General features: G+C 43.1%; 2 protein-coding genes and 2 long non-coding RNA genes across 7 annotated transcripts in view; 3 read left to right on the top strand and 1 right to left on the bottom strand.

The window, feature by feature from the left end:
* The first annotated feature begins 404 nt into the window (after positions 1–404).
* tmem178a (transmembrane protein 178a) lies at positions 405–12909 on the top strand. Of its 3 annotated transcripts, XR_014277227.1 has the most exons (5): positions 405–1009; positions 3804–3917; positions 4687–4824; positions 10956–12209; positions 12309–12909. XR_014277227.1 is itself a non-coding variant. In XM_082536167.1 (4 exons), exons 1-4 carry the CDS (start codon positions 511–513, stop codon positions 11195–11197), a joined length of 993 nt encoding a protein of 330 aa, XP_082392293.1. In that variant the 5' UTR covers positions 405–510; the 3' UTR covers positions 11198–12909. The 3 variants fall into 3 exon arrangements, 2 of the variants coding, with proteins under 2 accessions (XP_082392293.1, XP_082392294.1); XM_082536167.1 differs by having other exon boundaries at positions 10956–12909; XM_082536168.1 differs by lacking the exon at positions 4687–4824 and having other exon boundaries at positions 10956–12909.
* A 2432-nt stretch (positions 12910–15341) lies between these two features.
* LOC309709234 lies at positions 15342–16420 on the top strand. The gene is made up of 2 exons (XR_014277452.1): positions 15342–15862; positions 16010–16420. It is a non-coding gene; the product is annotated as an uncharacterized lncRNA (long non-coding RNA).
* LOC309709235 lies at positions 16421–21417 on the bottom strand. The gene is made up of 2 exons (XR_014277453.1): positions 17596–21417; positions 16421–16984 (listed from the first exon to the last, which is right to left on the bottom strand). It is a non-coding gene; the product is annotated as an uncharacterized lncRNA (long non-coding RNA).
* A 1621-nt stretch (positions 21418–23038) lies between these two features.
* Positions 23039–23788, top strand: part of sos1 (son of sevenless homolog 1) — a 43526-nt gene continuing 42776 nt past the window's right edge. For both annotated transcript variants that reach the window (XM_082536127.1, XM_082536126.1), the window contains exon 1: positions 23039–23674. In XM_082536127.1, coding sequence (XP_082392253.1) covers positions 23588–23674 — 87 coding nt within the window. In that variant the 5' untranslated portion in view covers positions 23039–23587. The remainder of the gene's footprint in view (positions 23675–23788) is intronic.

The raw sequence follows: 23788 nt of genomic DNA, 5'->3' as shown, positions 1-23788 counted from the left end.
ACACACACACACACACATATATATATATATATATATATATATATATATATATGTGTGTGTGTGTGTGTGTGTGTGTATTATATATATATATATATATATATATAATATTCTGTAACTCTGTAACTTCTGTCGGTGCTGTGCTTTTTTGGAAATCAAATTTCCCAGAGGAACCCACCCGAGGGATTAATAAAGTTCTATCTAATCTAATCTAATCTCACTTTGAATATTTCTGCATGTTGCAGCAGCTGACCGTCTCAGACAAAGCTTTCCGCTGTTTAACATTTTAGCCTGGTTGTTGTTATTATTATTTTCAACATTTTCATCGTCATTATTATTATTGTCCTCCTCCTGCGGAGACAAACGTTTTATTCTGAAGGCGCTCTCCGGGGACTTCCGGTTCTGAGGGGGTTACCTGCCTCCACCTTGACGCATCTCTGACGGTCAGTCGGCATGACAACGCGCTCTCGAGGGCAAACGGGGAACGGCTGATCTGGAGGATGGCAGCAGAAGATGCCCAGTAACGGGAACAGCGGCGGGAATCGAGCGGACAGGGGCTCCGGGACCAGCCCGGTCCATGTCCCGGCCATGGAGCGAGCCCGACCGGCTACGGTGACGGTGTCCGCGGTGAGCCTCGCGCTCAGCGTGCTGTCGCTGCTGCTGCTCGTCACCGCCATCTCCACCGACCACTGGTACGAGACGGACACGCGCAGGCACAAGGAGAACTGCGACCGGCACGGCTCCGACTCCAACGACCAGAAGAACCGCGAGATGCCCATCTACCACCTACCGCTGGTGGACAGCGGGCCCCGGCACCGGGACGTGGCGCTCATGAAGCCCGTGCATGTGGGCAGCAGGGAGGAGGAGCTGCTGGAGAACTGGCGGGCCATCCTGGGGATGGGCATCCTGGAGACGGAGTGCGGCAGGCCGCTGTTCTCCACCCACTCCGGCCTGTGGAGGAAGTGCTACTTCAAGGGGCTGGACCCGGACATCGACAAGCTCATCGACCGGGGTCAGAAACACACACACACACTGCAGAATAACGGTGCAGGTTAACACACGCTAACTCATCGACTGGGTTCAGACTGCAGAAACACACACATGTTCAGTGTGTGTGTTTATATACACGGCAGCGTGTGTGTGCAGGTTAATGCGTGACAGGAGCACATTGTTAGTGATTTCATGGAGCTGAACAGAAATACACACACACACACACACACACACACACACACACACACACACACACTGTATCTCAACGCAGACTCGCAGGTTCGTTGAAGTCTTTTAATCCTCATGGTTTCACCACACGCATGATCAATAATGACGTCATACATAAACATGGTTCTATCAGTTACCGATGGATGATTGAAGAAACGTAACCGTCCTGCTCTCTCTCTCACACACACACACACACACACACACACACACACACACACACACACACACGGATGATCCGGTGTTGTTTAACACTGGATGACATCACAGCAGGTAGTAGCATAAATCACATGGTCACCATTAGTGTGAGGCTACGCCCTCTTGAACCCCGCAGTAACTGTGAGGTTCAGAGAGAGGTGCATCGTGGGACTTGTAGGGCTGCGTTTTTGTGCTGACCCAAGAGGAGCTTGGACGCCGCCGGCCCGGTTTCTGCAGAGTGTGTGTCTGCAGTCTGGCTGGCTGCCGAGCTGAGAGCTGGAGGTCACAGCGATGGCGAGCGGCGAGGAGCTGGACCGCACATCAGATCAGAGCACTCCAAATTGCATCAGCCGACATTATGTTACATATCATTACACTGCATTAGGCTGGAGCTCAGATCCAATTAGATCGATTGATACCTGCGAGGAGGGCCAGCAAAAAGCAGCAGTACTTCCTGTTTATATGGCGTCGGCATCCGTTTGCTCTAACCAATTCAATTCAGCTTTATTTATAAAGCACCAAATCACAACTGTCACCTCAAAGCACTGCAGTCATGTCTGGATCGAGTTCATCTCGGCTCAGAGCTGGCACACATCACAGGGTCCACACGGATCTTAGTCCTGGGCCAGGCTAGTCCTTATCCTAGTGAGTTCTGGTTAGTCCCTGTTAGTCCTTATCGTGGTCAGTTTGGTTAGTTCTGGTCCTCGGCTGTCCTGCTCCTGGTTAGTGTTAGTCCTAGTTAGTCCTGGTTGGCCCAGTTGGAGGATGTTGTGCATGTTGTGTAGTTGTGGATGTACACACACCGATCATGTGACGCCATGCTGATGATGTCTGGCATGTATAGAAGTCCCGCCCTCATGTAACCTGAGAGGATGTTTAATGTGGGTTTGCTACGTTTTGTCAGCTTGGGTCTGGAATAGAGCTGGGCGATATGAGATTTTTTCATATCACGATATGTTTTTTTCATTTCAGGCGATAACGATATCTATCACGATATAAGCCAAATAACTATATTTGTAAGATTTAAATGTGCCGTTGCTCACAAGTAAAATGTGAAATAATCAGCAGCTTGTTTTTATTTAAATATTTATTTGCCATAATAAGTTCAACAGGGTAGATGTACTTAAGGAACATGAGACTTTTTCAGATAAATAAAGGCAAATATTGCAAACTACACAAAAGGCAGCCGCTAAAGCGTTTAAGTTTCAAAATAGAACAAATGAAACAGACTAAATTGTCAATTCCACTTAGAAACAAAATATTAATTCTAAAAATAAATCTTAGTTTGTTTTACAGAAGAACAGACAAAACTGACTAACTTTTGTCAATATCAAATAAACTGAGAACTAAAAGGAAATTCTCAATCTCTCCTTGTTGTATAGCTGAGCTTTTCAAACAGTTTTAACAGTTACTTTAGTCTGACAAAAGCCGAATGACGAATTAGCGCTTCCAGTCAGAGACTGAGGCTACGTCCACACGTACACGGGTATTTTTGAAAACAGAGATTTTCCGTTTTCGTTTTAAAAAATAATCCCGTCCACACATAAAGGCAGAAATGAAGGAAAACGCTGCTATGAACATGCCAAAGCAGCAGGTGGCGCTAGATTCCTAACTGTGCAGAAATGTTGGCCAATCAGAAGTCTAGAAGCCTCGGTGGGAAAAAGTAAACAAAGCTGGGGCATAGAAGCAGAACCGAGTCGTATGTGTGGAGGGACAGTAACTGTGTGTATATGTAAGCATTTAAACACTGCAGAGAGTAGAATTAACAGTATTGTAGAAATTCATTTCACCGAAACAATAACGTGGCGCACAGTGTGACGCATGCACCAGTTTATTGTATTTCCAGACTTGCTTTCGGCACAATTTACAGTGCACGCTACTCTGTTTTTTGTCAGACTTGAAATAGCCGAAATACCTTCACCCTACGGAGCTTCTATGGCTCTTCCGTTCGACAATCTCTCCGGCATTGGAACCATCATCTGTTTTCTCTTCGGTCACGCTCGGTTGATTTTTCTAGTCGGCACACTCATTTCCTCCATTACGCGCTGGCTCCATTACCCGCTGGCTGCTTCCCAAACAAACACATGTGCGGCTTGGCACTTGTGCTGTACGTAACAGGTCACGCGACGTGACGCTGCGGCTGTGATTGGTTCGGCTCTGCGCTACTTAATTTGGATTGGCTGACCTTTTTTTTTTTTTTTTTTTGAGGACAAGAGCGGCGAGGTCTATCGCGATAGCTTAATTTCTCTATCGAGTAAAAGTTATATCGCGATACATATCGTTATCGTTCTATCGCCCAGCTCTAGTCTGGAAACAGCAGGTGTGGTGATGCTATCAGCTCAGGTACATCAGTACGTGAATCTTAAAGGTGTCTCACCTGTGTGACTTTGCAGGCATTGCAGATCGCTGCACCGCCGTCAAGTATCACTTTTCTCAGCCAATCAGACTGAGGAACATCCCCTTGAACCTGACCAGGACCATCCAGCAGGACGAGTGGCACCTGCTGCGTGAGTACACACACACACACACACACACACACACACACACACACACACACACAGCAGTAATCACTAACAATGATTATATGACCACATCAGAGTCTTAGTCGCGTCTCCACACGGAGCGTCTGTGTGACAAGCTTCAGTCTGTGTGTGTGTCTGTATGTGTGTCTGTGTGTGTGTGTGTGTGTGTCTGTGTGTGTGTGTGTGTGTGTGTGTCTGTGTGTGTTCCCTCAGTGTGGCGTTCAGGGTCAGTCGGTGTTTCTCAGACTGTGGGTGTTTTCACACCTGTGCAGGTGACCCTAAGAGCCGTCAGCTGTGTGTGTTTCAGTCTCACAGAAGAAGAAGAAGAAGTGATCCTCCGCTTCCTGCCGGGCACATGCTTGCGACCTTGGACGCTGCGTCACACGACCGCTCAGCGAGGTTGCTATGATTGGACGCTCGGCTCTCTTTACACCAACGCTCTGTGTGCTTGGAGTTGCCTCAGCACCAATCACATCACAGGATTTTACCTCTGTGACATCACCGAGCGCGTCAGCGCCCTGTTCACTGCTCACGTCCCTGATTATAGATTATAGATCACTCTCCATCTTTGAACTCTTCCTGTAATTGGCTTGTGTTCTCGCCGCCAACCTCACTGCCAGTCACTGTTGCCACGGAAACACACCATCAGTTTTATGTAACAGTACCAAGGAGTGGTTACCACGGCAATGTTTTGTGTTCCTTCATTTCCTGCACTGATCACTGTGTGCGTGCGTGCGTGTGTGTGCGTCCACAGACCTGCGGCGCATCACGGCAGGCTTCCTGGGCATGGCGGCGGCCGTCCTGCTGTGCGGGAGCATTGTGGCGTCGGTGGGCTTCTTCTGGGAGGAGAGCCTGACGCAGCACGTCTCTGGGCTGCTCTTCCTCATGGCAGGTAACTCACCTGCTCTGTGCAGCAGCCCAGTGTCTCCCCCTGCTGGTCGCAGCTGAGGTTCACAGCGAGTACTGTCTTCATCTGACCATAGAAAGCGTCTTCAGGCAGCTGTGGTGATTTGGCACTTTATAAATAGAATTGCGCCGACAAAAAAAATCACCAGAGAGATTTGAGTGGGCTCGGCTATCAGAGCATCAACGTGAAATCATTTAGAAAGATTCAAGTAAAAGGTGATGTGTTTGTTTCCATGGCAGTGTACAGCGCCACACTGTAACGTTTCAGTGTGGTGTGCATACTCCTGCCATATAAACTTCTAAACCTACGAGTGCAGACTGGTAAACCTTATTAACCTGCCTGCCCTGAGTAATGACTCACATTTGCTTAGTGACGAAACCCAAGGATGTTTACAAAGACTGTAAATAAACAAAAGAAGGCTAGAGGTGGACGGTTTTGTTGAGGTGAGTTTTGACAAGGTTACTGATGGACTCCAGTGATGGAGTAAAGCTCAGGGTGCAGCAAGTCAGACTCGGGCATTTATAAATGAGAATGAGGATCATCAGGAATCCGTGGAGATGAGGGTGGGGGTGACGTGTCCCCAGAGCTCAGTGCATACTGGAGCCTCTCCAAACCCAAACAGGACCCACTGCAGTAATCCAGCCATGTGGTGAGCTGTGTTGGCCAAGTTACTTTGAAAAAATAATTAATTATAGTTACTAGTTACCAGAGATGGGCAGTAACGCGTTACTGTAATCTGATTACTTTTTTCAAGTAACGAGTAAAGTAAGGGATTACTATTGCAAAAACGGTAATTAGATTACCTTTACTTTCCCGTAGGAACGCTGCGTTACTAAAACCGTGATTTTTTGCGAGAGTGTCTCATGACAGTGACGTAAGCGAGTGCGACGTTCGTGACAACAGCTGTGTGCAGATCAACAGTGGATCACATATCGATTGTGGGAGAGAGTATGAGCGTGCAGCGTTTAAAGCGTGGAAGTACTGACCTTACTTTGAGTTTGATTCCATAAAAAGTGACAAAAACATTAGTGTCCGCTGTGCGTGGGAAGAAAACTTCTTTTTACAGTGAAAAAAACCCCTAAACTTCCAACAAGCACCGAGTAGCTACGACGTAATGGGAAACTCACAGAGAAACTCGCGGATTCTTCCACTGACCGCGGCACACCTGCACCAGGGTAACCCTCCGCCTGCCCCACTCCTGCTTTACAGGTGAAAATAGAGCAACAGGACCGCTGAGTCTTTGACTTTATTTATTTTCTGCTGTGTTTTACTTGCATCTATTTGAAAGACTGAGTGTAAACACACAAAATATTTTATTTTATGTGCTGGAATGTGCAGAAAATAGGTTTAAATGTTAAACTAATTTCTTCCAGTCAGAGAATGTTGCAGATAATTAAATCTCTGCTTGATGCATAAAGTTAAAAGATTAAAACTAATAAAACAAGTTTTAAAAAGAGACTTTTCCATTTGATTACATTTTGTATGATGGATTATGTAGAAAAAGTAGAATTGGGCTGAGAGATCTATCACTTTATCACCTCTTCAGGTTGTAAATCGTGTTTTTAAAAAGTAACTAAGTAATTAATTACTTTTGAAAATAAGTAATCAGTAAAGTAACGGGATTACTTTTTTGGGGAAGTAATCAGTAATTAGTTACTGATTACTTTTTTCAAGTAACTTGACCAACACTGCTAGTTACTTCTTTAAAAAAGTAACTGAGTTAGTAACTGAGTTACAAGATTCTAAAAGTAATTAATTACTTGAAAAGTAACTATTCCGTTACTTTAAAAAAATATTTAACCCTCTGGGGTCCAGGGTGTAATCAGCCATTTTAACCACTTTTGACGTCTAAAATCAGACTAAAAAAACATCAAATTCGAGTAGAAAAGTTTTTTACTGTAACAACCACAAACATTTTCTTGAATCATATTTCATAACTTTAAATGCAAATAGAAATGGTCAATTTTAAAATCATATGCACAAGTTTGCAAACAAAGTTATTTGCAGCTATTTACCTTGATTTTTTAAATAACCATTTCAAACTATTTACAGAACAATCAGCTGTTCTTCAATAAGGTGCCACAAATTATTTGTGCCACTGCAAATATTTCTGTCCACTATAAAGGAAACATCACAGCCTGATGCCTGCAGGTCTGACAGCAGCAGGTGTATCACTCCTGTTTCTACCTGGAGACAGCAGCCGCCTCATTGTTCTGACACACAAAACTATCCACAACACTACACACTAACTACACAAGACAACACATTAACTACACACTCCAAACACGCTAAACGTCACAAATCTCTCAGATCTCAAAACTCGCTTTCTCTCTCTCTCTGTTGTGACAGTGATGTACAGTCTTGTTGGTATATGTATGATCTCTATACATTTTACATCAAATAAAAACTTTGGTTGTAAGATTCAGGTCATCATTTATTAAAAGTGAGACATTTTAAATGAGAATAAGTTTACCAGCTGTCAGCTACATAGAAAAGGATCCTGGTGTTATTTGTCTCTCAGAAACAGTTCATAACTTCAACTCATTCATGTCACCTAAAAGGTAAACCTGTTTCTCCATCACCTGTTCAGCTCTGATGATCCAGTAAGGACATCTCCTGGTTTCATCTTCATGTTTCCCTCTCACCACATATCCAAACCGACATCATGACCAGCAGCTTTACAGCTGTGGCTCCAGCAAACATCAGCTGATACTAGAAAGTAGTATTAAATAAATTCTAACAACAGCTGATCAAGCTTAAACGTGCTGCTGTTGTTTAGCACGACATCCGCTGGTTTCTTCTTTCTGGCGCAAAGTGAGCGATAAACAAACAAGAGAGAAAAGCCGATCAGCTGATCACTGATCAGTTTCATGATTGAAGTAGAAACAGGAGAGAGAGGGGGAGAGAATGAGAGAAGAAGAGGCAGCTGTGCAGCAAACACAGAATAACTCCAGCTTTGTGTCTTTTTCATTGTAGCTGAAGTCCGGCACAAACTGTTCTTTTCAGCTCAATACCAAACGCGTAATATTTTCTCTGAATGCGAGACAATTCCGTTTGTACGGGACGGTTGGAAACTCTAATAACTAACATTATGAATAAAATAAAGTTCACTATCAGTAACATCAAAGCTCCCACCCAGCTGTATAAACACTCCGTCATGCTAGCTAGTACGCAGTACGAGTTATTGTAACTGACTGTAAAAAGTCAGCATAACTAAAATAAACTAAACTTGGTTTATATCTGACCCAGATTGACTGCAGGTCATAACTTCTTACCTGAAGGTTTGATCAGGTTGATCAGTGGTTGTTGATCAATAGTCATGAGAATTTGCATAATTAAGATTAAGGAACTGACCTCCCAGCCCATTGTTCCTTGAGTGGCTGGTTTCAGTCATTATGCAAATGTAAGCTTGGGGAAACCTGCAGTCAGCTGAGACTGAAGAAGTCACCAGGATGATGATGAAACGTTTCTCCCACAAAATGCTGGTCTACGTCCATGTTCTAATTGACAAGTGACTGTGGGGGGAGCAGGGTGGAGGGTTTGTATCATCAGCATAGAAAAGCAAGCAGAGACCTGGAGGCAGATGATCTGACCAAGGAGGGGCGAATAGGTGGTGCAGTAAAGGGGTCCGAGCACAGGACCCTGGGGCACACCGTGGTTACCTGGAGCTGAGGTGGAGCCGGAGTCTGCCACGGTAATGAACTGTGTTCTGTTGGGGACCGGGAGAGTGCGGTACCAGTGACGCCAAGATAGTTGGTGAGGGGTGGCGTTGTTTTAATTCGGAGTAAGCTGTTAAAAGAAGGACAGCACGTTTCTACATCAGGGAATAAAGTTAGTGAAAGATTCATTTGCAGATGTGGTGACAGCTCTCCAGTGAGACATTAAAGTTGAATAAAACAAGCTCAGAAACAAGTGAAACACTGAAATAAATAACACTGAATAACGGCTTACCTTTACCCGAAAGTGAACAGACTCACCTTAACAGGGATGTTTCTCACGGTATCTCCTGTTTCTAATACTGAGGCACTGACACTGAGGAAGGCTCCCTCTCTGCTCTTTGAGCCGTTTCCGGGCCCAAAGTCAAACGATCACTGCAGCATCACTGAGAGTTAAAAACTGTCTAAATTCTTTCATCTTTAATAAAATGATCAGCGTTGCTGCTTTACCAGGTGTAACAATTGAGTTTAACATCCATGAAAACAGAATTTATGAAATTTAACAGAGTTAGAAGTTAGCAGGAAGTTATCTCGCTAGCTTCCACCTCAACATGATATAGCATGTTCTGACTGAGAGATTTCTGAAACAGATTCAAACGTACAGCTCTGCTATCACTTCCAACATAAATGAAGACAGAAAACTAAACAGCAGTGACGTTTGTAGGGTTACTGAAGTTGGGCTAGCTGCTATATAATGATGTGCTACGTGATTGCTAGCAACACAGCTATGTTAGCATAACATAACGTTAACTTTTATCGAGTGGAAAAAAGTTAACGTGAGGGTTCCCGATGGTTAGGGACAAATGCAATCACATGGCAGGATGCTGTGAAACAGCGGTCCCCAACCCTTTCTGTGCCACAGACGGTTTAATGTCCGACACTATTTTCATGGACCGGCCTTTAAGGTGTGGCGGGTAAATACAACAAAATAAAATGAAACGACAAAGACACAAACTGTGGTATTTTGTAAGAATAACAATAAACGTGAATTCACTGTGTAATTGTTTAACTTTATTAGCTGCGCCCTCCTGAAATGTGCCAACAACCTTGAGAGTAACATCCACCTCTCTTTGTGCTCTCTGTTTGCTTTGGTAACATGTACATATTTCTTTCAAAATAAGACACACGACTACAACACGGGAAAAGACCCAGGGAAACCAAATTAACGATAGCAACCCTGAAAACCATAAATTTCACACCTGAGCCTCAACTCTCGCGCCCCAGTACCAAACGGGGCCTGGGGGTTGGGGACCACTGCTGTAAACGGACCAAACTTCAGGCAGGAGAACAACTGAGATAATCCATCCACAATGTGAGGTTAATATACTGCTGCATGTGCTGGGCTGTAGTTACATCGGAAGGTTTTTATTACTGTGCTTTAAAATGAACAATTCAATTCAATTTTATTTATATAGCACCAAATCACAACATAAGTCGCCTCAAGGCGCTTCATAGATACAGAGAAAAACCCAACAATCATATGACCCCCTATGAGAAAGCACTTTGGCAACAGTGGGAAGGAAAAACTCCCACAGAGGTTAATAACAGATATGATTCAATGCAGAGAGGTGTGTTAATACATAGTGAGTGAGAAAGGTGACTGGAAAGGAAAAACTCAATGCATCATGGGAATCCCCGGCAGCCTACGTCTATTGCAGCATAACTAAGGGAGGATTCAGGGTCACCTGGTCCAGCCCTAACTATATGCTTTAGCAAAAAGGAAAGTTTGAAGCCTAATCTTAAAAGTAGAGATAGTGTCTGTCTCCTGAATCCAAACTGGAAGCTGGTTCCACAGAAGAGGGGCCTGAAAACTGAAGGCTCTGCCTCCCATTCTGCTTTTAAATACTCTAGGAACAACAAGTAGGCCTGCAGAGCGAGAGCGAAGTGCTCTAATAGGGTGATATGGTACTACAAGGTCATTAAGATAAGATGGGGCCTGATTATTTAAGACCTTGTATGTGAGGAGCAGGATTTTGAAATCTGGATTTAACAGGAAGCCAAAACAGGAGAAATATGCTCTCTCTTTCTAGTCCCTGTCAGGACTCTTGCTGCAGCATTTTGGATCAGCTGAAGGCTTTTCAGTGAGTTTTTTGGACATCCTGATAACAATGAATTACAGTGGTGATAAAAACAGAGAGAGGCCGACAGGGATGTTTTTAGGGGTTTATTGAGATTAAATAGAACAAGATACAAAACATGTTAAAAACACAACAGCCTTAGTAAACACAGACTAGTTCGGACCTGGAGGCAGGATTCATACGTCATCACTTATAGACCAGGTTGTGTTGACAGTCAGAGGGTTCATATTTTACCTGTTGGTAATGCACCTGCAGGTCTCAGCCAATTACAGCCAGCACAGGTTCAGGTGTCAGTCTGATCTGGTCTCTGATTCGTTCTCAGGGATCTTCTGCACCATCTCCCTGTGCACGTATGCAGCCAGCGTGACCTACGACCTCTCCAGAAACCCGCCCTTCATCTACGGCCTGCCGGCTGACGTGGATCACGGTTATGGCTGGTCCATCTGCTGCGCCTGGGCCAGTCTGGGTCTCACTGTAGCGTCTGGCTGCCTCGGCACCACCTTCCCCTTCCTGAGCCGGGCCGGAGCACTGCGGTCCAAAACCGCCCATGAGTCCTCCGTCTGAGGCGAGGAAGAGGATGATTCTCGGACGACAAAAGGTGTATTTTTGGCCGGTTCCGTAATAGGAGGGGCCTCGGACTGCAGACGGAGCTGCGCACCTGTTCGTGCTCCTGATTTGGACCCAGCTCAGGTCACCTCAGCGTGCACTCTGAGCCTCGCCTGGTTCCTGTGATCCATCTCTGCAGCGGTGTGGCCAAAGGTACCATCAGTGATCAAGTTAATAAAAGATAAATTAGCTGTTGGTCAATCAGGTGAGTCATCTGTACTTACCTGACATCAAACATGTAAAGCCCAGTTGAGAGTCAGACAGGTGGCCAGGTCTCAGCAGCCGTCTGTCAGTCAGCTCTGACTCACCGTTTTCTTTCTGCTGTCCCATCGTCCAATCAGAAGCTTCATCGGTGTGAAGGTCACCTGAACTGAGGCAGGTCACAAAGCTCCTGCAGCTGGGTCCCCATCAGGAGCAATAACAGGAAACACACACACACACACACACACACACACACACAGGTGTGCGCTGGGATCCAAACCTGCTGCAGGTGTGATCTTCATGGAGCCTTCCCATGCGGATGTTTCGGAGCGCTGTGCTCCGATCAGTCAGTTGGGCGGAGCTTCAGGTGCACGCAAGCGCTCTGAGCTCAGGTGAGTGTTATCCAGTCATGCGGGGTTCACACGTTGCTTAGGCATTTGATGTTCGGGTGTGGCCTTCTTAGTGATGACAGCCAATTACAGACAAGCAAAGCTGATTGTTCTTGTTCGGCTTGGATCCACAAGCCAGTTCAAAACGTGATAGGTGTGAATCCCGCCTGATGGATCAGAGTCTGAGCTGCAGAGCGTCACGTGACCAGGTGGCGTGCTGCAGGTTTGGATGGCGGCGGCCGCTCACAGATGTGTATATAAATGTGCTTTCAGCTGCGAGCTGAGCCACAGACTGAACCCTTTACTCTGCGACGCTGAGCAGGTGCTGCTCGCTGACTTCAGGCTTCCCGCAGGAGGGAACGCACTGACAGATGATCCAGGTATCAGTGCTGCCGCTCTGTTATCAAACAAAGGAGTTGACCTTTAACCTCTGACACCGACTCCTCTGTAAACAGGGTATGACACCATTTATGTTTAAGCTTTTTCAGGTATCAGCCTCTGAGACTCTGCATCAGCCTATCGGAAGCCCCGATGCCTTCTCGTGACCCCCCTGTACGAGCAGAATCGGACGTTTGAAGTTCAGGTTCTGAGCTTTCAAAAACATCTGGAATTACAAACATTCATCCACCAGCTGCAGACACCAAACTGAGAATGTCCACAGCATCCTTCCCATCATCAGGAGGAGGGCTGATGATCAGCGTGAGGAGGAGTATCAGGGGGACGGACCCATCGAGGTCTTTAGGCTCCTGAGGGAGAATGACGGTGGATGAAATGTTTGTATGCGGCTCAAAGTCAGAACTTTATTTAATTTCAAGCCGACACGCAGAGTGAAACGGTGACTCACCATCACTATCGACCTTTAACCTGTAGATTCCACACTGAAAGCTCCCATGTTCCTCCTGATACCCCATCATAGCTCCACTGTCCCCTCATGGAACCTTTGCTGCCCCCTGCTGGACACAGCTGTAAATACATGGTGTAAACATGATGGGACTCGTCACCTGTAGCTGCTCCTGTGGAAGATCTGTCAGCATTTGTTGGATGTATTTATATCTGAGAATTAAATATTTGTTAAATGTGTGTGAGGCGTGTTATTGTGGTTCTGATAACATCACATAATGAAGAGGCGCAGGCTTCACTGAGCACATCAGGGCAGCACAACTCACGTGGACTGGATCCAGTTACCAGGTGAGTTAGAAGGTACCCGGTGGAGACAGTCACATGTGCTGCTGCTCAGAAAAGTCTGTCATTCACCTGTAACATGAACCGTGTGACCCGGGTAGTTGGAAGAGCTGATGTTCTCACGTGTACAGGTTTCTTATTTTCTAAAAGGTACCTGACCCAGCCTGGCCCTGAGCGAATCTAAATGTTTGTCACTGAAGAACATTTCAATAAAGTTTCTTCCAGCACCATCAGATGCTATGAAGCAGTTCAGCACAACTCGGAGGGAAACGGTGACTTGTGACCATGAAGAAGAACCACTGAAACCCAGAAACAGGAGCTCAAACCATGAGGGAGACGTATGTCTGTGAAGGTTCTCAGTCATCCAGGTCATTGCAGTCGAAGGAGCTTGGAAAGAAAAGCGTCTGGACTTCTTTAAGTTGCTTGAAGACGTTTCACCTCCATTCATCGGCGAGACCAAACAGCCACTTCACAAGCGCATGGCACAACATAGAAGAGCCACCTCCACGGGACAAGACTCAGCAGTCCATCTGCATCTAAAGGTCAAACGTCACTCTTTCAAGGATGCCAATGTTCACATTTTGGACAGAGAGGACAGATGTTTTGAAAGAGGAGTGAAAGAAGCCATCTATGTCCACTGTGAGTGACCATCTTTGAACAGAGGCGGGGCTTACGACACCAACTCTCTGCCATCTATAATCCAGTTTTGAGATCCTTCCCAGACGCCTTAACGCCCACTCACATCCTGGGCCATCTGACCTCAGGAAATCACACGATAGGTTTCACAATGAGCTCCCCCAAAACCCTGGCTGATTGGGACCCACACCCGTTTTTATACCTTGGCTCATGTGATTAGAGGATCATCAGGGGGTCCTTTTGTCCCTCTGTGGGGGGAAACTCCCACTGGGTTTAAATCTGGGACTCTCCACCATTTGACTCTTAGAACAGAAGAAGCTTCTCGGCTGAGAGGTGAAACGTCTTCAAGCAACTTAAAGAAGTCCAGACGCTTTTCTTTCCAAGCTCCTTCGACCATGAAGGTGACAAAACTAAAGAATCAGGAAACTGGAGAGAGGTCTGAGAGCTCTGAGTCTGCCCAGAACGCTTATAAGAACAAGGTGCGCCATCACAGAGATGTTAACATTGTTTAAATATGCAGGGACTCGGCTGCTTATTATCACAATGACAAAGAGACTGTGCTTAGAGTGACCATCTTCAGTTTATGTTGAAAACTTCATTAAAAGTTCCCTAAAATCTTCAGCAGCCTCTCAGAAAACATGAGAGCCTTTATTTCCACTCAGCTCTTTGGGGGTCAGCACAGTCCCTGTTCCGTCCTCTTCTGGCTTCACTGGGGTGGCTGTGGCTCAGGTGGTAGAGCAGGTCACCTGCTAATCTGGAAGGTGGGTGGGTATCAGATGTCAGGTATCCTTGGATGAGATACTGACCTGAAGTCACTCAAATGAATGTGTGCGAATGTCAGATAGAAAGAGCACAGAAAAAAGTGCTTGTGTGAAGAATGAGGCAAGCTGTGTGAAGTGCTTTGAGTGCTCAGACTAGAAAAGCACCATATAAGAACCAGTCCATTTACTGTTCCAGTGAGAGCAGCCTTAAGCTCAAAGCTATTTTGAAAACCCACCACTCCTTTACAGCTGCCTGTGGACGCCAAAGGGTTAAAATATCCCCATTTATTGTCTAAATCCAGCCATCCAGTCAGATCATGGTAGCAGTAGGTTAAACAGCTATTCCAGAAACCAAGGTGTTGCCGGGTTAGATAATATATAATCTCTCCATCAGGTTATGGGTGCAGCTCAGTGCTGCCGGTGAAACAGAGAGATCTTTGGATCTGTGGAAAATATTAGTGTGTATCAGGAAGTCAGAACAGTCATTGCTGTAAATGATCCTGAGGTCCTGATTCATCTTCCAGTTGGTCGACATTTCTGTTTCCACGGGGCTGATGGTTGTGTGAGTCTTTGTGCAGCAGGGGCTAGCTCGTTTTATGTCTGATACACACATATCTAAAAATGATTTTTAAGATTAGATAACATAGATTAGTCCCACATGTGGGAAATGTGTTTGTTACAGCAGTGGACAGTGCAAAGTTGCATAGAAAAATTAGAAAAAAAACACTGGAATAATATATCTATGAGATACTGTACACAATAGAATAAAATAAAAATAAAATACTCTATACAATCGAATAAAATAGAATACAAATGCTATATACAACTGAGTATAATACAATGATGCCAAAAAGAGTATTGCACATAGTGTTATTGCACATGTGTGGATGTGTTTGATCAAGTCTTTGTTGTGGAGTCTGACAGCAGTGGGGAGGAAAGACCTGTGGGACCGAGAGATTTTCTTTTGTACATTAAGATTTTGTGTACTTTTTGATATTTTGGTGTTATTTTTTGTTTTGTATTTATTTATTCTTTGATAAATTTTGAATATTTTTGTTTCATATTTCATTTTTTTTTGTTGAATTTGGAATCTTGTTAGTTATAGGGCTTTGGAGCGTGATGTCACGGGGGGTGGGCGTGGAAAGGATTTTGGCCCGATCCGCCATTTTGGGGGTCTAGCGCAAGTGAAAAGGGAGCGAAGTCACACACAACAGCCACGGTTCGTATTTGCTGTGTGGTCGGCTGCAATGTTCGATCACACGACCGGCAAGAGAATAAGGTTGAAAATGGTTTATCTTTTCATTCTTTCCCAACCTGGAAGCAACATGAGGCAGCTCGTGTATCGATGTTACCAAACGAAGGCGTCCAGCCTGGAGAGCAGCTGTGAGACGAGCTGACGTGCAGTTCTCTTCCATCTCCAAATATCTGTTGGTGCTCCAGACATTTTCATTCCGGTAAGTTCTAAATATGTTCATATCTTTATAGCCTATTAGTTTCATTTTCGATGCGCTCTGAGGTCATAGCAAATTAGAACAAACATCCTACTGAGTGCAGAACATCCTTCTATCTATAGAGTTGCTAATTATTTGGCATTATTGCAGCAAACCAGCCCATGAAATGGATGAAACATCGTGACTGGGTTCCAGCGCTACACGAGGGACCTGCTGCAAACATACCACCATGCCAATCAGATTACTTCTTCCATGTGAGGGTGAAGAGGTGACCCTCCTGGATAAGATGGTGAAGGTTTGCTGCGTTTGGTGAACAGTGTGATAATAAAACCAGAGAAGAATGAAACCTGCTCCTGTTAAATATTCTTAAGTCTTGTGCTGTTAAAATCGCTGTATTTTTTCAAAAGATACAGTAAATAATGTTAGTAGTGGGTGATGTCATGTAAACACTCATGATTTTGTGTAAACATTTTGTCATTTGTAAACTATAAATGACATCATCATTGCAACTGATGTGATGTTCTATAAAGTGGTTTTAATAAAAAAAAAAAGAGGCAAAAATTAGTTTGTTTCTTTATTCAACTTTTGAACAGTGGGACTCAGTCAGTATATATTCAGTAAATGCAAATTATTTACACGGCAGTGCACTACAGGCATAAATCTAGACCCCTAGATAAAACATTATGGGTCATTCCCACAACCCACAGCTTTACTGTGTTCCAGCAAAGTATCCAATAGCAGTGACAACTCCTCCACAGTAGCAGGTGGGATTTTTCTGTTTTGAGGACAGCTCCTTTTCCCTGTCACTACAGATGGTCTGTTTAGGTTTTGATCAAGAGCCTTTTTTTGGGCAGCTGAAGAGGAGAAGTCTATCTTATGGCCAACCTCTGGCTGTATCTTGGTCACATTACCCAGCAAAACCCAGAATGCAGGTTCATCTGTAACAGTCCTTGTGCCACGGATCAACACTGTTGCTTCTACTTTAAACAGAAGAGCAGCGACATGGCTGCAGGTCTCTGCGACTCCGGCCATACAGGTGCAGCGGGCGGCTTCAACCTTCCCTGTGATGCTCACGGTGACCCATCGCTGCAATGCTGGTTCATTCAGTCTTTGAGAGTGCAGGACCTGAAACACACACAGACAAAGTTCATTTAAAGACAAGAACTATGAGCCAAGGCCGACGTAAATGTGTTTTATCTACTTTATCATAAATGTAACAAAGTGTTTAGAAAGTTAGCACATACATGTCATTTTTCATTTCTTTATGTGTCCATCTATAGAACACTGCATGTTATAGTGTAAACCTGCCTGCAGAAAATGAACCTAAAGTATGTACCGGTAATGCAAGGATGTCATCACTTTAGAGATGGAGAAAGCATAAAGTGACAATTATGAATCACTTAATATGATAAGGAGATTCTGCAGGTCATTGATCAATATATAAAATTAAAATAAATTGTATTTTTAGTTACACAAGATACAAACATGGAAGCAAGATGTTTAATTAGGATTATTTATAATAAATATGAATAAATCATTGCAATTTCTTTAACCATAAAGAATAACAATCCTTCAGGACAGTGTCACATCAATGCACTGAACTCACTGTTATCCACCTAACAGCCTCCACATGTTCTCACTGTAATTTCCCCTCATGAATGAATTTATGCTGCACTAATCTGAATGTTTGCAGGGAAATCAAACGCATTTCACTCGCAGTACTCGAGCTGACTTACCTTTGCTTGAATGACGACTTGTACGCGCTGACTCCACAGACAAGGTACGAAAATATGTCAGGCTACGTCAGTAGCGGTTGGTCTTCAGGGTTTTTACTCCACGGCCGTATTTCATACGGGTCCACATTTCCAATGCACGCTATTTTCTGCAAGTACCGCTGCTTCGCCTCTGGATGAAATCGGTCTCTATACAGTTCATTCTCTTTTGAGCTGCTTTTAAGCATCTTTCTTGTAGTCGTTGTTCCAACACAGTGTGTTTGGTTTGATTCGTAGACCCCGAAAATGGCGCTGCGCTCCCATAATGCATTGCGGCGTGACGTCAACTCCAAAGCCCTATTTTTAGTCCTCACTTGTCGACATGGCGGGGGAGGCACCAAGATGGCGGCTTGAACAGTCGTGTTTTTTCAGGAGCTCCGAAAGACCGCAAAATTTACTAAGTAACTTTATTCTCTTTCCACTCGAACTATAACTATGGATGCCCAAAAGGTTATTAAGAATGCAAAGCTGCAATTTGTGCCGTCAAACCCCAATGTTAAGACGTCGTCGCATGCTAAAGTCAGTGACCATGGCTATGCTAGCACTGAAGCTGCCAACGTGGGCCTAAACAAGCGAGAACGGGGAACAGACTCGGCGCCGCCAACTCCTTCAAAACAACCGCCAAAGGAGAAAAGAACAAAATCTTCAGAGAAGGAAGATGATATCTCCAATAAAACTATTTTTGAAGCCATTATGGGACTTGACAAAAAATTTGAAGCACAACTGGAGGATATCAAGGAACAAAACAAACAAAGTGCAGCTATGGTTGCCAGCTTGGCTAAGGCTGTAGAGTTTAATGCTGCAGAGATAGTTGATTGCAAACTGAAAGTTGTTAAACTGGCAAATGCGAATGAACAGCTGCTTAAAGAAAATGAAGACTTGAAAAGAAGAGTGAGAGAACAAGAGCGCTACCGAATGAGGTGGTGCCTAAAACTGAAAGGGGTGAAGGAAGACAAAGATGAAAACATTAGAGTGAAGGTTTTGCAAACGCTTCAGAAGATTGCCCCTGACTTGAACTTAGAAGAGGCCGTTGATATTGTCCACCGCTTAGGGAAACGAGTTGATGGCAGAAACAGAAACATCATTATTCTATTCACACAGAGGCGAATTAAAGAAGAATTGTGGAGGCGCACCAAAGACTCTTCAACCTGCAAGCAAGAAGGCATCAGCTTCGCGGAGATGTTGCCGCAGGAGGACATACAAGATCGACAGCGCCTATGGCCTCTGGTGGAGGAAGCAAGACGTGCGGGTAAACGGGCCTACTGTCGTGGTCCACATGCCTTCATTGATGGACGCAAAGTTGAGGAAAGACAGGAGAACTAAAAATGACAAAAACTGAAATAGTGGAAACTTGTTCGCGGTCTGAGGAGCTCAGCATTTAGTACTTTTTTTTCTTCTTTTTCTCACGTGGTGAGTGATATTCTGTCTATAGTTCATGTTGAATGTTAACATTTGTTTTGGTTCTTTAAATGTTAGGGGTTTAAGAGAATCTGTTAAAAGAAAAGCCTTATTTTTGTACTGCAAAGGTAAAAACTCAAACTGTATTTTTCTACAAGAGACTCATTCATCTGATAGTGATGTATCTTTTTGGTCAAACCAATGGGGTAGCAAAATCCTGTTTAGCCATGGCTCAACGAGGTCGGGGGGTGTAGCGATTTTATTCAATAACTTTCCCGGGGATCTTGTAATACAACGGACTGACTTGAATGGTCATTGGTTGATTGCTGTAATGAGAGTTGAAAGTTTGTTTTTCATTTTAGTCAACGTTTATGGATATAATAATGAAAGTCAGAATAAAATTATGTTAGAAGATATAACTTCAAATATTTTTGAACTTAAAGGTCGATACCCTACAGAATACATTTTAATGGGTGGTGATTGGAATATGACTCCTGATGAATGGACTGATAGATGGCCCTCAAGGACAGGTAGACCACAAAAAAATAACCTAATTATAGAATTTTTGATTAATAACAACTTGACAGATATTTGGAGAGTAAGAAATCCAGAAATTAAGAGCTTTTCCTGGTTTAAACCAAATGGAGCTTGTAAATCTAGAATAGACTATTGGCTAGGAAGTGACATCATTCTTAGCCACACTGTAAAAGTTGCAATGTCAAATGCACCTCTATCTGATCATTGCTTTATTGAACTGTGCTTAGAATCGGAAATTAGACAATCAAATAAAAGAACTTATTGGAAGTTCAATGCCAAACTTTTACAAAATGAAGACTACTGCAACATAGTCAAAAAAATTATAAAAGATATTATGGCTGATCATCTAATTGTAGGATATATCAATAAATGGGAATTCATTAAATTCAAAATTAGAGAATTTAGTATTCAATTCAGTAAAAACATAAGTCAAAAGCAAAGAGAATATGAATGTAAATTATTCCAAGAAATTACTTATTGCTGTAGTAAAGATGATCTAAATACCCAAGAAAGGAGTAAACTTATGGAGTTGCAAACTAAATTAGATCAGCTCTACCTAAATAAAGCAGAAGGAGCTTTTGTGCGTTCACGGGCCAAGTGGATTGAGGAGGGGGAAAGAAATTCTTCATATTTTTTTAATTTAGAAAAGAGCAGACAGAAAAGAAATTTTATATCTTCTCTGTTAATTGATGGCATTGAATGTGACGACCCTAAAATTTTGGAGAATGAAACTTATACATTCTATTCCAATTTATACTCCTCATAGTTCTCCCAAGCAGATTGTGATGTCTTTTTTGATCAAATAGATAATCTGATCCCTAAAATTGATGAATCATTTAAGGAATTATGTGAATCTGACTTCAGAATTGAAGAGTTAGATGCATCTGTTAAGAAAATGGCACTTAATAAATCCCCTGGTCCAGATGGGCTGACAGTTAATTTCTTCCAATTTTTTTGGGAAGACTTACGGGAAATTTTATTCAAAGCTATACTGGCCAGTATTGAAAAGGGAGAATTGATGTCTAGCATGAAACAAGGATTAATTACATTAATTCCTAAACCAAACAAAGATAAACGACAATTGGATAACTTAAGGCCCATAACTTTATTAAATACAGATTATAAAATTTTCTCTAGCTCAGTTGCAACAAGGCTCAAACAAGGGGTTTCAAGTATAATTGGTGAGACACAATCAGGGTTTTTGAAAGACAGGAACATTCATAATAATATCAGATTGGTTTTAGACTTACTGGACTACAATGATCTGATTAGTGATGACAGTTTTATTCTTTTCTTGGACTTTTATAAAGCTTTCGATTCAGTAGAACATCCTTTTATTTTAGAAACACTAACTCGATTTGGATTTGGGGATAAATTTAGGAAGATAATAGATATACTGTATAATGATATAAATAGCTCTGTGTCATTAGGCTATGGCACTGGTAAAAGATTTGGCGTCAAAAGAGGAATTAGGCAAGGGTGTGGAAGCTCTCCGTTGTTGTTCATAATGGTTGTGGAGATGCTCGCAATTCTAATTAAAAACAGCAGCGTTGCCGGAATTGAGATTATGGACAATTCTTTAATAATTAGTCAACTTGCGGATGACACTACTCTTTTCTTAAAAAATGAACATCAGATTCCCCTGGTAAAACAAATAATCACTACATTCTCAAAAGCTTCAGGCTTAAAGTTAAATTTAAATAAATGTGAATTATTGGCATTAAAGGAGTGTAATTCACAATTACTGTACGATATAAAGGTGAAGAGGGAGGTAAAATATTTGGGCATCACAATTTCAAAAGATCACAAAGTCTTAGAAAAAGTAAATATTTTAGATAATGTTGACAAATGTAAGACAATCTTAAATAAATGGTTACAGAGAGACATCACAATTTTTGGAAGAATATTATTAACCAAAATGGATAGTTTATCTAGATTTATATATCCAGCTTACTCTTTATCAATATCGAATAAAGTTATTAAAACAATTAATAGCTTGAATTTTAATTTTATTTGGAGGAATAAGTGCCATTATATATCTAAAGATGATTTGGTTAAACCATACATTGAAGGCGGTGGAAACGCAATTGATTTTGACATAATGAATGGTGTTTTGAAACTTAAATGGTTAAAATCCTTCCTAAATAATCCACACTCCATTTGGTTTTTTATACCAAGTAAGGTCTTTAACACACTAGGGGGTATCGACTTTCTCCTAAAGTGTGACTTTGAAATTACTAAGCTACCTGCTAAACTCTCTGAATTCCATAAACAGGTCCTTCTTTATTGGAAAATGTTATTTAAACATAATTTCACTCCACATAATAGCCCAATTTGGAACAATAGATATATACTGATGAACAGAAAATCTATTTTTATTCAAGATTGGTTATCAAAAGGTGTTTGGGCAATTGCCCATTTTGTAGATGAGGAAGGACATGTTCTAGGACATCAAGATTTTTGCCAAAAGTTTAATATCCAATGTTCTAAAAGTAAATTTAATCGGGTTATAAAATCCATTCCATTGTCACTTAAAAACATAGTTGTAAATGATATAATATATTCTGACATCTCCCCCAAGTTAAGGCAATTATATATAGATGGTATTCGATTTTGTGATGTTAAATGCAACAATAAGTTTCTTAGATCTTCATTAAGGAGTCTTTATTCTCCAAATTTACTTAGACGTAATTACATATTAAAAGATTTCCAAAGGGAAGAAATTGAAAAAATAAGAACTGATTATATCACCTTCCCTATCCCTCCTAAAGGGAAAGAAGTCCAATTTAAAATCTTGAATAAAATTTACCCGACAAATAGACTCCTTGGTGCTAGATTCAAAATAGAAACGGGTAATTGTGTATTTTGTGAAACAGAAGAGGAGGATTTGGACCATCTATTCTTTTTGTGCAATTTTATACAAATATTTTGGTTGGATTTTCATACCTGGCTTTATTCCAGTGGGATTCAAATTACCCCATTTACCTTAAATATGATAATGTTTGGAGTGTTTTTGAAAGAAAAGAAAGCTAATTATGGTGTTAATGTGTTATTAATCTTGTGTAAGTATTTTATACATAAATGTCGCTTTTTTAAGATTAAACCAACACTGGCTCACTGGAAAAACGACCTAAACCTGTTGGTTAAATCTTTGACTTTAGTTAAAAAGAAAAAGGCTGCTTTTTTTGTTTCCTTTGTAGAAGATTTTGATTTAGTGAGTTAATAATCTGTTAATTTATGTGACCCCATCTTTATATTTTATTTTCACTATATATGAAAGTTGCTAATATGTAAGAAATGTTTATTCTCTGAATCTGTAATATATGGTGCATTTTGTTTGTATGTTTATATTACTAATAAAAGAAAAACAAAACAAAACAAAAAAAACTTGTCGACATGGCTGCCAACGTCACTGTGACACGCGCAGTGAAGCACGCTCTCCTGCGCAGGAGCCCCGCCCATATACGTCAGGACTCGCCCTGTACGCATGTGCAGCCGATACTCTACGGTTCCCCAGACTCTGGTGACAACAACCGCCCTCCGTTAGCTCACGGACTGTCCGCCTGTCAGGGGCCCGGGGCCGGACGCGCCGTCTGAGAGAGTCCGGGGGACATAGTGTGGGCAGCGGACGCTAAGCGAAAGCCACGACGCCGGAGAGTCGGTGTGCCTTTGGTCCGCACCGCCCGCCCGGTAACAACGCGCCCGCTGCCCGGCAGCTGCTGGCCGGTCGGTCCGTTTACCGAGCCGCCGCTAACGCTAGCAGGCGGGCTAACGCCGCGGCAGATCAGCGTCCCGGTGGCCATTCGTCATGCTCTGCACCCGGTGAGCGGAGCCGCGGGCAGCTGCTAGCCAGGTGCTAACGGCTAGCTCTCCGAGGATGGTCGCAGTGAGGGCGGCTGCTCTGGAGGATCGGCCCGGATGTTCTGAGCTTCACGGCTTCACCCGCCCTGCTGGACCCGGACTGCCGCTCACCGAACCGGGCGTGTGAGTCCGGCTGCTCAGATCCGCGGGAGCGGCAGCCATGCAGGCGGCGCAGCCGCAGTACGACTTCTTCAGCGAAGAGAACGGTCCGAAATGGAGAGGCCTGCTGGTGCCCTCACTGGAAAAGGTAAACACACACACGAACCCGAACAGAGACACACAGACAGACCTTCAGGTGTGTGCAGGTGAGCTGTGTGTGTCCTGACGGTGCTCTGAGCAGGTGTTTGTCTCACCCGAGTCC

The sequence above is a fragment of the Aulonocara stuartgranti genome (assembly GCF_965226115.1).
Source record: "Aulonocara stuartgranti genome assembly, chromosome: 6".
In the NCBI taxonomy this organism is placed as follows: domain Eukaryota; kingdom Metazoa; phylum Chordata; class Actinopteri; order Cichliformes; family Cichlidae; genus Aulonocara; species Aulonocara stuartgranti.
Note: the sequence above shows the minus strand (reverse complement) of the source record. Positions and strands in the feature narration are given on the sequence as shown.